At 36.4% G+C, this 13,655-nt stretch overlaps 1 protein-coding gene across 1 annotated transcript in view; it reads right to left on the reverse strand.

Annotated features, from left to right (window-relative positions):
- The window catches only part of rb1 (retinoblastoma 1), a 323,190-nt gene that overhangs the window by 182,844 nt on the left and 126,691 nt on the right, over positions 1 to 13,655 (reverse strand). The window contains exons 14-17 of the mRNA XM_028799245.2: positions 12,554 to 12,610; positions 12,293 to 12,324; positions 9,707 to 9,783; positions 7,347 to 7,546 (exon numbers count right to left, since the gene is read on the reverse strand). Of these exons, the coding sequence (XP_028655078.2) occupies positions 7,347 to 7,546; positions 9,707 to 9,783; positions 12,293 to 12,324; positions 12,554 to 12,610 (366 nt within the window). The remainder of the gene's footprint in view (positions 1 to 7,346; positions 7,547 to 9,706; positions 9,784 to 12,292; positions 12,325 to 12,553; positions 12,611 to 13,655) is intronic.

The following is a 13,655-nucleotide window of genomic DNA, read 5'->3' on the forward strand; positions in this document are numbered from 1 at the left end:
TAAAAAGAGGACAGATAAATAAAAGTGCAGAAAAAAACATCCTACGCGCAGAGTGCAAATAGTAATCTGATGCTGTGGGAAAATACATTCAGTTGCAAGTGGTTTACTTCCTTGAAAGTTCATAAAATGATTCAGAGTTTCATCAGAGGAAATTACCTAAACGCCATGGATTAATATCTTAAAAGAATACAAAGAAACATAGGTCAAAATATCAGTCTGAAATCCTGAAAATCTAGTACATATTTCTATATGAACTTAGATCTGTACCAAAAATTAAATGCTGTTCAGCTTCTGTATTTTTTCAAATGAATATGAAATCTTTTTTTGAAGATGTGAACCATAAAAATATTTGTCTATCTAGGTGATCCTTATAGATTAGAAAGTAAGCAACATTTTATATTTTGCAGGCATTTTCATTAAATATCTGTATTGGCTAAAGGCTCTACTGAGGCCAAACCTCAAGTAAGATATATGGGCAGTGTTTCAGTCTAAAACTGAAGAGAGAAAGCCCAACAGGTAAAATTCTTCTGCCATTGTTTAGTTTTACTAAGTTAAACCGGATCATGGGTAAATGATTCAGCATGGTAAACTGGAACTGAGCACAACATCCTTCACATCTTCTACAACTTTGTGATAGCCACTGTGCTTTTCTACATTGTGGTGTGCTGGGCTGGTAGCATCACCTCAAGAGAGGCCCACCATATCAACAAGCTTATTAAAAGGGCAGGCTCAGTTATGGGATGCACTCTGGACCTCCTTGAGGTCGTAGTGAAGGACAGAATTAAAACAAAACTGAGTGGCATTATGAACAAGGCTGCACATCCTCTCTCTGTCACAACACTACTGAGGACTTTCAGCCAACAAATTATTCTTCAGCAAAAGTCTGTCAAGAAACGCTATGGGGCTCCTTTATGCTAGCATAATGCCACCCTAGGCCTGGCAAGTCAGAAGTTTTTATTTCTTTCTTTTTTCATTCTGGTATGTTTTCATACCATAGTGTGTGTGTGTATTATATTTTATATATATATATATATATATATATATATATATATATATATATATATATATATATATCCATTTATTCATGGATTTATTTATTAAAAGAGCTTCTATAAAAAGCCAAACTTCCCCCTGGGGACAAATACATTCTGTCTATCTACCTGAGATCATTTGGAACCATAGCCCATTCTGGATTGGAGTACCTTAAGTTTGAGACATTCAGGTTTTCCTTATAATTCATTTTTCTTCAAAAATGTGGAATTAGGGTCCCCAACAGTAATTTTGAGTAAGTGTGCAGTTGTTCCTTATGACAGACAGGTAAGCTGCGCGTTCTTCCCAGGACAAGCACGGGCACAGTGTAGTTCTGAAAGCAGCTTCAAAAATGGATGGAGGAATGTATCTAAATTTAGAACCTAGTCTGAATATGTTAAATGTGACAACGAGACTTAAATTCACACGCTCTAATCCAGCAGATGAATGAATTTTTTATAAACAGTGTAAAAAGTGTTAAACCAAGAAGCATGATGAAAACTTTACCACACTTACACTAACTGCCTGTACCATCGCACCTCCTGCTTGGTGTTAACCGTACTCTATACAATAAGGCATTCTGAACAGAACAACATGCACACAGCTGACTATATAGCTGTTGAATTCTTGTTTCTGAGACCCATTATTGCTCATTCTACATCTGGGGGTCTTCCATGGAACAACCATTTTTAATCAAATGACATTTTGGGTATTCAGTGAAAATTCTTGCTTAACTGAAGGACATACTATTTAATGTACATTTTAAAAAAGCATAATTTCAAAATAAACTTAACAGACTTACTGAGAGTTACAATCTTGCACAGGATAAGTGGGTTTGGAAGATGGGTGGTCGGATGGATGGAATAAACATAAATGCATGTTCTTTATATGCTGTTACCATTTTATAAAAGAGTTATTTGTATTACTGTTGTTAAAAAACACAGACAAACACACACACACACACAGAGTTTATACATCTATTAGATTAGATTAACTTTATCCCATGGGGAAATTAAAATGCATACAGCAACAGAAACATTAAAAACAAGAACACAGACTCACAGGACAGATAACACAGCTGATCAATCATTCAATAAATAAATACATATTTAAAAAAATAAACTTAAGTACTTTCGGTGGAATCACTGGATAGCAGTGGGCAGAAAAGATCTCCAAAGGCACCTTATAGCATGGAATGGGCATGTGCCTAAAAGTGCTGTAAGAGAGCACCTCCTGGAGCGGATTTTTTCATGATGGCATCCAAATTTGCCACCATCCTCAGGTTCATACAATGAGGCAGAGGCTAGAAATGATAACCTCTGGGTTATCAAATGCTGTGAACTTCTACACAGTACTACCTAATATGTAGCAAACGACTGCTGGGGGATTTGCAAGCAAGCATCAGTAAGCATACCCGGGCTCTTCAACTAAACAATATAATTAAAATATCTGCAAACTGAACACACTTATGGGGTTTTAAAATACAGGTTTATAAAAAGAAAACAATTAAGTGAAATTTACTGCAAAATTACAGAAGCATAGAAGGGGCACAATGAAAATCATTAAGGACACAGTAATTCCATTTTGTGATGAAAGCTGAAATGTGAACTTTAATTTCATAGCTATTTTCATGATTTAAGTCTGCACTGTGGAAACAGAAAAAAACACCCTCCATGTCTTCTGTAATTACAAATGTGACAGCAAATACTAATCTGCCCAGGGATGAGTTGTAGGCATAAATGAAACTCCGTACATCTGTAAAACCGTTGGTGTGATTTCCTTGCAAAAACTGAAGAGTACGTCTCACATGTCCATTTTCTGTGCCTCTTTCTGTGTGTAGTCATTATGGGAATCCTCTCAAGCTTGAAACTGTCAAGATAAAGTAGTCTGCAATGACTTTCGAATTATTAAAGTGGTGTACACCACCAACTACGAGACACAGCGACTGAAGTCAACAATGAAACCATGAACTGAAATAGCGTATGGTTTCAGTTTACCATAAGAGTTCATATGTTACAGTGCACTTGGACTTTGGGTGTGACAGTGACTACTTCTTAGCTGTCATGCCCGCCAAAGCTCCAAGCCTTCATGGTCAATCAGATAGATCAGCTGTCTCACCATATCTTGTGTAAAAACATAACCTCTTTGGATTGCTTGCAGGTGTAAGCAACAATATCTTTGCATCGGTTCATTAGGGGCAGAAAATTTAGTATAAAATAGATGTATTTTTTAGCATTGTGTCCCTAATATTTCTTCCTTCCCCTTTCTCTTCCTGCTTTCCTGTGAATGAGACATGTCTGACTTTGTTCTTAAATTCCAAAGAACAACCATTCCAATCTATTAAGCAAAATAAAACAAACAGTGGCAGTCTCATTTATAAAACTCCTCTCTTATCTGTTTCTTTCTTGAAAACCTTTTGCGTTGCTGAAGAATGCTAGCAATTCTATTGAATGTGTCATCGGTATAAACAGCAACACTTCATCAGAGCCCCATGACTTCACAAAAGACATTAAACTGAATCACATAATATAGAATGCCAATGAGGAGCTGGAAGACCATCTGGTCAGTAAAAAAAATCTTTATATTTATGTGTATTCTCCAATGTTTACTTTCTCCGGGATGTAGCAATTGTTACCTTGCCCCTATATGTATATACTGTATTAAATTGTAACCTTTATAAAGCACTTGAAGTTACAGATTTATTACTAACACAATGGTCCCTGAGGGAAAAAAAAAAAACAGACACACTGTTCAGGAGATTAACTAAACAACTAACTTTTTAATAGCAGTCAAAATACAGGTTTTCCACAAACTTTTGTAAATGTGATGAACTTTATCCTTTAGAACATTTATTCCCTATGATAAAATGACTTGTAATGAGAGGCAGTGTCACGGATTTTATTAGTCTATAAAGTACACAAGAAGGTGGTAAAATCATGAAATAAACATTTAAGTATATCAAAAGATTAAAATGACTGGAATGATTAATAGGGCTTGTAAAAAAACTCCTCTCGAAAATGGGTTTCTAGAAAACAAAAAGTATGTTATAAATTCTTCTGCAAGTTCCTTGATCACTTCCAGTATGTAAGATTTATTGAGCAAAATATACTAAAGGTAAATGAGACACAGCCAGCTCGAGAAGAGATTGAAAAAGAACACATAAAGGTGTAGACAAGATTACACAATAAGAGAAGACAGTGACATGAACATGTATTTAAATAAAGAAAAAAGCAATCTTAGCTTAAACGCAACTGTATAAACACTCAAGCGGGGCAGAGTGGTGGCTCTGAGGCTAAGGATCTGTGCTGGTATCCAGAAGGTTGCCGGTTCGAATCCCCATCACTGCCAAAAGAGATCCTACTCTGCTGGGCCCTTGAGCAAGACCCTTAACCTGTAATTGCTCCAGGGGCACTGTACAATGGCTGACCCTGCGCCCTGACCCCAAGGGGTATGCGAAAACTAAAACAGGAAATTGTATAAGGTGAAATAAAGAAAAGAAAAGAAAAGAAAAAAAAACCTGTTGCTTCCAGGCCATTGTAACATTAGTTCGCTTATGATTTTACACATTTATATATTGAGATGTCAAATGTATACAGTAAAACACAAATCAATATTAGATAGATAGATAGATAGATAGATAGATAGATAGATAGATAGATAGATAGATAGATAGATATGAATGGCACTATACAATAGATAGATAGATAGATAGATAGATAGACAGACAGACAGACAGACAGACAGACAGACAGACAGACAGACAGACAGATAGATAGATAGATAGATAGATAGATAAAATATGGTTTCACTTCTTGACAAGTAAGTGAATATTAACTGTCATCAATGCTGTTTCACTGTGAAAGTGCTCATAGTCAGAAAAGAAGAAAAAGGTAGTGTGCCTAAGCAGCTTGTAAAGGCAGCACTGCTTACTGTTTCTCCCATCACTCCAACTCCCCCAAACCCCCAATTTTTAGAATCCACTTAGGCTATGTGCCTAATTCATGCTCCTTTTAGAGGAGAAGGATAAAGCTTTAGTGGTGGTGGATAAGAACAGTATCAAAAACGTGAGTGCTGTGCAGACCTCTACAGCCAAGCATAGACAGACAGACAGACAGACAGAATCATTTACTACTTTTGCTTGCTATAAAGGGAAACACTTCAGGACTTTTTTTTTGCTATACACCGGTGCTGCTGAATATACAGGTATTCCAAACACAACCTAGCAACTTGTGTCATGTGTGCCTCTTTTAGTACAAGATTCATGTTCTGTATGTGGCACACAGATTGCTTCAAGACAAAGGCATTGGTGCAGCATCTTCATTTATGTCCCAACTATGGCAACACTCGTATTTTGAAACTTCCACATAGTTTTGTAAGTCTGATGCTAACCAGAAAAGCAATTAACAAATATGACAGTGTAATATGATGAAGCAGTGCACACAAATTCTATTTGCAACTGTTCAATAGTGTTTTAACCGCAGCATTACCAATACATATTAGCAAACAAGGCAAAGTCAGACAAAGTAATAAAACTTTTAAGAGATTTTGGCACTTCTGTGTGACGAATGAAAACTAGAGAGTGCAATCTCGTGATTTAATCTTTTTTTTTCCATAAAAGTAGCTGTTGAATAGTTTTATAGAAACACTGAAAGAATTGTACATGTTTTTACCTCCAAGCAGACACCTAGATACTGATATTGGCAGGAAACTATACTTTTCTGAGAACTAATTAATTTTGCCTACAATAATGGAGATGAACTTAAATCATTATTTCACATATCAGATGACCTTTAAATATTTTGAAATCAACTGCACATATGTGTAAATACAGACTATAAAGTATATTGCATTTACTTCAAAGTGTGAATGGAGTCTGTGTATATATACCAAAACAGATTTACAAAAAGCCAAAGTCCTGACAAACAATATTGTATAAAAGCACTTCAGGGGGCTTTTAAGCGTGTCAAAAATATAAACTAAAATGGTACTTATTTTCAAAAACAATTGTTAACGTGTTTAGCTGGTCATGCAATGCATTCATTTTACCCTGATTTAATAAAACATAGGGGGCTAAACAAGAGCAACCTATAACACCACCAGCAAGCCCGCGATTCTCAAAAGAATCGCAAATCCAAGAATGGCAATCACTTTCTGTTCCCTCCGATACTTGGAGGGATGAAATATCATGGAGGGTGGGTGCGTCCTGGGAAAGTTCATTTAATTAAATAAACATATTTGTACTAAAGCAGTTTCTTTTTGGAGCTGTGACTCATCTGGTTCTGGTGTTTCAGAAGCGTGTTGTAGGCGCCTTCGTTTATTGTTTTTATCCATGCAGCCTCTTTTTTGTTTTTCTATGGCTGTGTCGTCAGCAAGAAGTCGTTTGCTGACAGCGGCGGATTCACGTGCTGAAGTGACCATGGCGGCGGATCCGGGCATGGAGGGCTACATTACTAAACAAATGTGGTATATGCGGTGGTGTGGGCGGTCGCGTTCGGGCGGCTGTACAACCTGGCGTGCATGCTTTACCTCAGGTTTAGTTTACAGGTCGTAGCCATGGTAAAGTTTTCATTTAATTAAATAAACATATTTGTACTAAAGTGGTTTCTTTGTGTGGGCGCCTTCGTTCATTGTTTTTATCCATACGGGCTCGTTTACAGGTCGTAGCCATACGGGCTTGTGTTTGTATTACTAATCGTTGAGCTCCTTCCATTTGGAGCCGTGACTCCTTTGCCTCTGCTGTGTCAGAAGCGCGTTGTGGGCGCATTCGTTCATTGTGTTTATCCATACGGGCTCGTTTTGTATTTCCGTTAGTTGAGCTCTTTCATTGTGGAGCCGTGACGTCTTTGCTTCTGGTGTGTCTAAAGCGTGTCGTAGGAGCCTCCGTGTATTGTTTTTATCCATGCGGTCTCGTCTTTGTTGTTCTGTGGCTGTGTCGTTAGGTAGAAGTCGTTTACTGTTAGGAAGAATTACTCCAACTTACACACGCTGACTGCTGGCACAGTGGATTAGAGCAGGTGTAGTTTACAGGTTGTGGTGTTTAGGCGCCACGCACTGACTCTGGGAACCACGGGCTCGGTTTTGTATTACAAATCGTTGAGCTCTTTCCGTTATGTGATTCAAATATTCCACACAGACCGCAGGCACAGTGGATTAGAGCAGGTTTAGTTCACAGGTTGTGTTGTTTGTGCGCCACCTACTGACTCTGGGAAGCTGCTGGGTTTGACTCTGAGGTGCAGTGTGCATGCGGTGCGTCCGCCGTCCGTTCATAAATTAAACTGTGGTTTAGTAATATAGATAACAATCTTAAACAGACTTACCGAGACCCAAGCCAGGGATTCCATGATGCGATGCTCACAACGCTCTAGATGCTTTATCATTTCCCAGGTCAAATTTGGCTCAGCTTTGATGAAGCTCTCAATTACTTTATAGAAGTCAAAGGCTTTCAGCCCAAACACATCAAGTATCCAAGGAAAGAGCAGGTCTGTTTCCGATGAGCCAAAGCTTTTTAAATTGGTACCTGATTAAAAAAAAAATAAACAAAAAAAACTTCACTTTTTTTTTTTTTTTTTTTTTAATAACTTAACTTCAAACTATCCATCTATTTGCATTTAGTAATTCAGGTACTCCGTCATAAAGTGGGTGTGAAATTAATCTGATAATTTTGTAGGTCTCTTTCTGGGGATATGATGCATTAAGATGATAAGTGTGGTGATGCCCAATCTTTCCTATTGATATATTATTTTGTGAAGTACAAGCTAACATGGAAACTTATCTTTCATGATTATTAGATTAAGTTTATGTGTCACAGGGTAATGACAAGTAACTTAGAAAAGGTTTTTAAAAAGCAGATATACAGCCGAATATTTTCTATCCCTGCCCATCTTACAGTGGTGTGAAAAACTATTTGCCCCCTTCCTGATTTCTTATTCTTTTGCATGTTTGTCACACAAAATGTTTCTGATCATCAAACACATTTAACCATTAGTCAAATATAACACAAGTAAACACAAAATGCAGTTTGTAAATGGTGGTTTTTATTATTTAGGGAGAAAAAAAAATCCAAACCTACATGGCCCTGTGTGAAAAAGTAATTGCCCCCTGAACCTAATAACTGGTTGGGCCACCCTTAGCAGCAATAACTGCAATCAAGCGTTTGCGATAACTTGCAATGAGTCTTTTACAGCGCTCTGGAGGAATTTTGGCCCACTCATCTTTGCAAAATTGTTGTAATTCAGCTTTATTTGAGGGTTTTCTAGCATGAACCGCCTTTTTAAGGTCATGCCATAGCATCTCAATTGGATTCAGGTCAGGACTTTGACTAGGCCACTCCAAAGTCTTCACTTTGTTTTTCTTCAGCCATTCAGAGGTGGATTTGCTGGTGTGTTTTGGGTCATTGTCCTGTTGCAGCACCCAAGATCGCTTCAGCTTGAGCTGACGAACAGATGGCCGGACATTCTCCTTCAGGATTTTTTGGTAGACAGTAGAATTCATGGTTCCATCTATCACAGCAAGCCTTCCAGGTCCTGAAGCAGCAAAACAACCCCAGACCATCACACTACCACCATCATATTTTACTGTTGGTATGATGTTCTTTTTCTGAAATGCTGTGTTCCTTTTACGCCAGATGTAACGGGACATTTGCCTTCCAAAAAGTTCAACTTTTGACTCATCAGTCCACAAGGTATTTTCCCAAAAGTCTTGGCAATCATTGAGATGTTTCTTAGCAAAATTGAGACGAGCCCTAATGTTCTTTTTGCTTAACAGTGGTTTGCGTCTTGGAAATCTGCCATGCAGGCCGTTTTTGCCCAGTCTCTTTCTTATGGTGGAGTCGTGAACACTGACCTTAATTGAGGCAAGTGAGGCCTGCAGTTCTTTAGACGTTGTCCTGGGGTCTTTTGTGACCTCTCGGATGAGTCGTCTCTGCGCTCTTGGGGTAATTTTGGTCGGCCGGCCACTCCTGGGAAGGTTCACCACTGTTCCATGTTTTTGCCATTTGTGGGTAATGGCTCTCACTGTGGTTCGCTGGAGTCCCAAAGCTTTAGAAATGGCTTTATAACCTTTACCAGACTGATAGATCTCAATTACTTCTGTTCTCATTTGTTCCTGAATTTCTTTGGATCTTGGCATGATGTCTAGCTTTTGAGGTGCTTTTGGTCTACTTCTCTGTGTCAGGCAGCTCCTATTTAAGTGATTTCTTGATTGAAACAGGTGTGGCAGTAATCAGGCCTGGGGGTGGCTACGGAAATTGAACTCAGGTGTGATACACCACAGTTAGGTTATTTTTTAACAAGGGGGCAATTACTTTTTCACACAGGGCCATGTAGGTTTGGATTTTTTTTTCTCCCTAAATAATAAAAACCATCATTTAAAAACTGCATTTTGTGTTTACTTGTGTTATATTTGACTAATGGTTAAATGTGTGTGATGATCAGAAACATTTTGTGTGACAAACATGCAAAAGAATAAGAAATCAGGAAGGGGGCAAATAGTTTTTCACACCACTTTTCTGGCAAAAATCACTGAACAGTTTATCAAAGTTGCTAAATTTGCTTACATGTTTACAGCATATATTTGGCAAAATGTTTAGTGAAATTCAAGTGAATACAGATATTTTTTATCTTATTTATTAAAAAGTCATTTCATTCTCTTAAATAGGAAACAAAAGAGACCTACTTACTGCCATATGTAGCCATAACAACTTCCAATGCACAGGCTAACAATGATGTGTGGAAAATATTATCATTCAATAACATACTATGGAAAAAAAAAGAAAATGAATACATTGTTTGAAAGTGATTATTGGCAAGTTATAACTCTAACGTGATGTGTACACAGTCCAAAGAAACTCTAACTTGGTTAGAATATATCAAATGAAATTAAACATTCATTGTCCATATAGCACATTTTAAACAGTCTTTTCAGTGTTTTCTGGCTAAAGGTGTAACAAAAACATACACAGATGACACCAATGAAACCTTTGCAAAGTGATGACAATGATGAGTAATTATTTTACTATAGCTGGGAACCCACTTCATCAAATTCAGGGCAAGCAGCCACAGAATATCTTGGTAGCAGTGGACTCAAAGAAGGAACCAACTCTGGGTGCCAGTCCATTGCAGGAAACTTCTGCTCACACTCACAACACCAGTTTAAAATCGCCAGTTGACCTACCAGCATGTATTTGGGATGTGGAAGTAAAATAGTAGTACCCAGAGAAATAACATTTAGACATTAAGAGGCAACCAAAGACAGCAACCAGGTGAGTGATTTGAAACTGCAGCATGGGATTTGTGTGGCAACAGTGTTAGCTACCGTACCACCATGTCATCCTAACTAAAATGTGTCTTGGGAAATCAGCATATTTAATATAGTTTCTGTTTAAATGACTTGTTGACAGATATAAAAAGAAGGGTGCATTTTAATCCGGACCATCACTGGCAGTGGTGGTAGTAGTAGCACTGAATCTAAATTGACCAAAGCAAAGTTCTACTTCCTGCCTTCTGCTAATTTTATAATATCAACACCTGCTGTACTGTATGTCACATTCCACAATAGCACAGCACACGTTTGGCCAGTAAGTACTATTTTATCGATATTCTGACTAATTCTTATTTGCCAACACGTTTGACTCTGTAACATCACAGGGATCAGTATTGTTGTCTTCCTAACAATTTCTTGGGTATTAACATTATAAAACTTAATCACATTGTTGGTAATATTTTTCTTCCTTGAAGTAGTTCTTTAGATACTATAATAAATGTCTTTATCAATTCTCAGAATTTTGTATAAAATTCTTTTGGTAGGCTATCACAGTACACTTTGTTTATCCTGGCACCATTGCATGTTGTTAAGAAATGCAAGAAAGAATATCAATAATAGGAGTTCTTCTGGGAAATAAAGTATGTTTGTAATGTGGGTATAGTTCCCAAAATACTACAAATAAATATCTTTTAGCCCCTTTAGCATTAATCCCGAACATTACTTGGGCTGCAAAAACAGTGCTAAAAGACGTTCGTGCCGAGCGTTATTTGGGCAACCAAACAGATGCGTCTCATGTAAGACCAGAGGTTTACTCGAGCTGTAAAAGTGCCAATATTGTTAGTGCCGAGCGTTATTCGGGTAACTGTATAGGCATGTCTCGAATAAGCGTCAGGCCTGAGTATTACCTGGGCAATGCCTTCTCCTAACCTCAAAATGGCATCTGTTAAGAAACACCTCTCATCAGCAGTGATGACGAAGTGAATCTGTCTTCAGGCAGTGAAATTGAAATGGTTAATGAAACCGAAAGTCATTCTGGGAATCCAAAAGTGACACTTGTGTCACTCGCACATGTGCAGTGTGCTGTTCATATTATTATTACTTGTATCATTATTATACTTTCTACACTTCTGACTTTCTTTTAGTGTTTTGCATGTTTTTCAGTAGAAAGATGAGATTTAATAAAAATGTAATTTTTTAAGACAAAAAATGCAACGCTTTTTACTTGTTTTTTTTGAGAAAAAAATTAACGCTATAAGGAGGTTAAAGAGTTTCCCTGCTTAGTTGGTATACTTAGCAAACATGAACGTATCACAAATGTAAACAAGCACATTATAAGTTGACAGTCCCATGTTAAATGGCTATTCTAAATTGACTCGGGTGGTTGTAATTGTAGAATATTATGTATTGATGCCCCACACTAAGGTCATTTTTTGGAAAATATTCTCTTCTTAATCAGACCATGCTGGACTCACAACGACTCTTCATCACCTAAGGGCTTCATAAGGAGCAACACCAGATGGAATAAGAGTATCCAAGAATAAATGTATTGTGTGACCTCCCGTACTACACTGATCAGGCTTCTCCTCCATAACTCAATGGGAAAGCAATGTCTTCTATTATTTAAAACTAGAAGAAAAAATCATTATAATGATCCATACAGCTCCTTCAAAAATCTGATTAAGAATTCATTAAAAGCTGTTCTTAAATAGTCTTGGGCCTCTGCCTCTGTTTTAGTACAGATGAGCACCTTAGGGTTTGGTTTTTTGGTTTTGTTTTTTTGGTTATGAACTAAGCAGGAAGTGGTATTAAATGATAACCTTTTTCACAGCATAGTTCATTTCCTGGAATGTGGCATTTTTAATTGAATTGTATGTTACTTATTTTAACAGTAATAAAATTAAAACATTCTAAAAAAAATAAATTTAAAAAAGAAAATTGGGAAAAAACATGTAGTCAAGAATTTTTGAATTATAAATTATGATCTAAGAATACTTACACTCACCTAAAATTGTGAACAGATAGACGCATTTCTTCCTAGAAGAAAATAAAGTGATAGTAAAATTTGATAACAGATCATACTTTTCAAGAAAATGCTGTAAATACAAAAATACAAACTTCCATTCTCTCATCCTAAATTTTATGAAAATATAAAGAAAGCTCATATTAATGTGTTGTTTTATAATTTAATTAATCACTAAAAAAAGTGTACATCAGCTGGACAGTTTATGATGACAGGTTTGTTTTTTTTACATTTTCTACATACCAACTTCAGCATGATTTCCATGATTCTGTAGTACAAACGAACACCCAGCTTGTACCTCTGTAAAAAATAAAGAAATAAACATTCTCAAAACACTATTGCAAACACACTTCTTTATTACCTGTTAAAAATATATCATTCAAAATATATACAATGTATTGCTTTAACAGTAAAACAAGCCAACAAACATGAAAGCTGATTTAAGTGCAAATATGACAATAATTTAGTAATCCATTGTATTAAAAAAATGAAATTTATTAACTAGCTATAATTGCTTGAACAGATTACCATCTTGCAGATCTTTAGGCTTCAATTTGGCTCATGTAGCCTTTTGTTCTAATAGTTCCGTTTTTTTTGTGTTTTAGTTTACTTTTTAATAAATGTTAATTTGCACAAAAGCTAAAAATGACAGAGCAGAAGCCTACATTATGATGTGTGCATTGTTTAAGTGCAAAGCCATTCAAACCTGAGTTATGTATGAAAATGCAAATTATAAAGCTAAGCACAATGTTGTTCAGCTATAGTAGTTACATGCAAAAATGTGTTAGTATAAAAACCAAATGAACCATTTACAGATATTGTAAATAAACTTTAGATATCTTAAAATACACAGGAGGTCAATATGATGACATTTCAAAATGCATTTTGGAGATCTTAATATGCACAGAAAGTAGTTTTGAGATATATAAAAATGTACAGGACATATCGTGAAATGCATTTCACATACCTCAAAATGTATTAAAGATTTGGTATACTTCTGAGGTGAAGATATCTTAGAAAATGTTTTGCTGTATTATAAGATACCTTGAAATGAGTTTCAGATATCTGAAATGTGGAACTACATTTTAAAATATCAGAAATTTATTTTGAGACATCAGTAAATTTGAGAACTAAAGAATTAAATGAAGTTTCACATATTGATGGTAAATGTACACCCATTATGACAAATCATTCGAGAAGCATAACAGCTCTATGAACTAGCAGATGACAGCTTCAGTTTCAGGTTACTTTAGTTGTGCCCATAGGTAGATTTGCTTGCAATAGACAGGTCATTATCCATCTTGACAAACATTCTACAAACACAAACAATTGACATACATAATAA

Source organism: Erpetoichthys calabaricus, chromosome 4 (assembly GCF_900747795.2).
Source record: "Erpetoichthys calabaricus chromosome 4, fErpCal1.3, whole genome shotgun sequence".
NCBI lineage: Eukaryota > Metazoa > Chordata > Cladistia > Polypteriformes > Polypteridae > Erpetoichthys > Erpetoichthys calabaricus.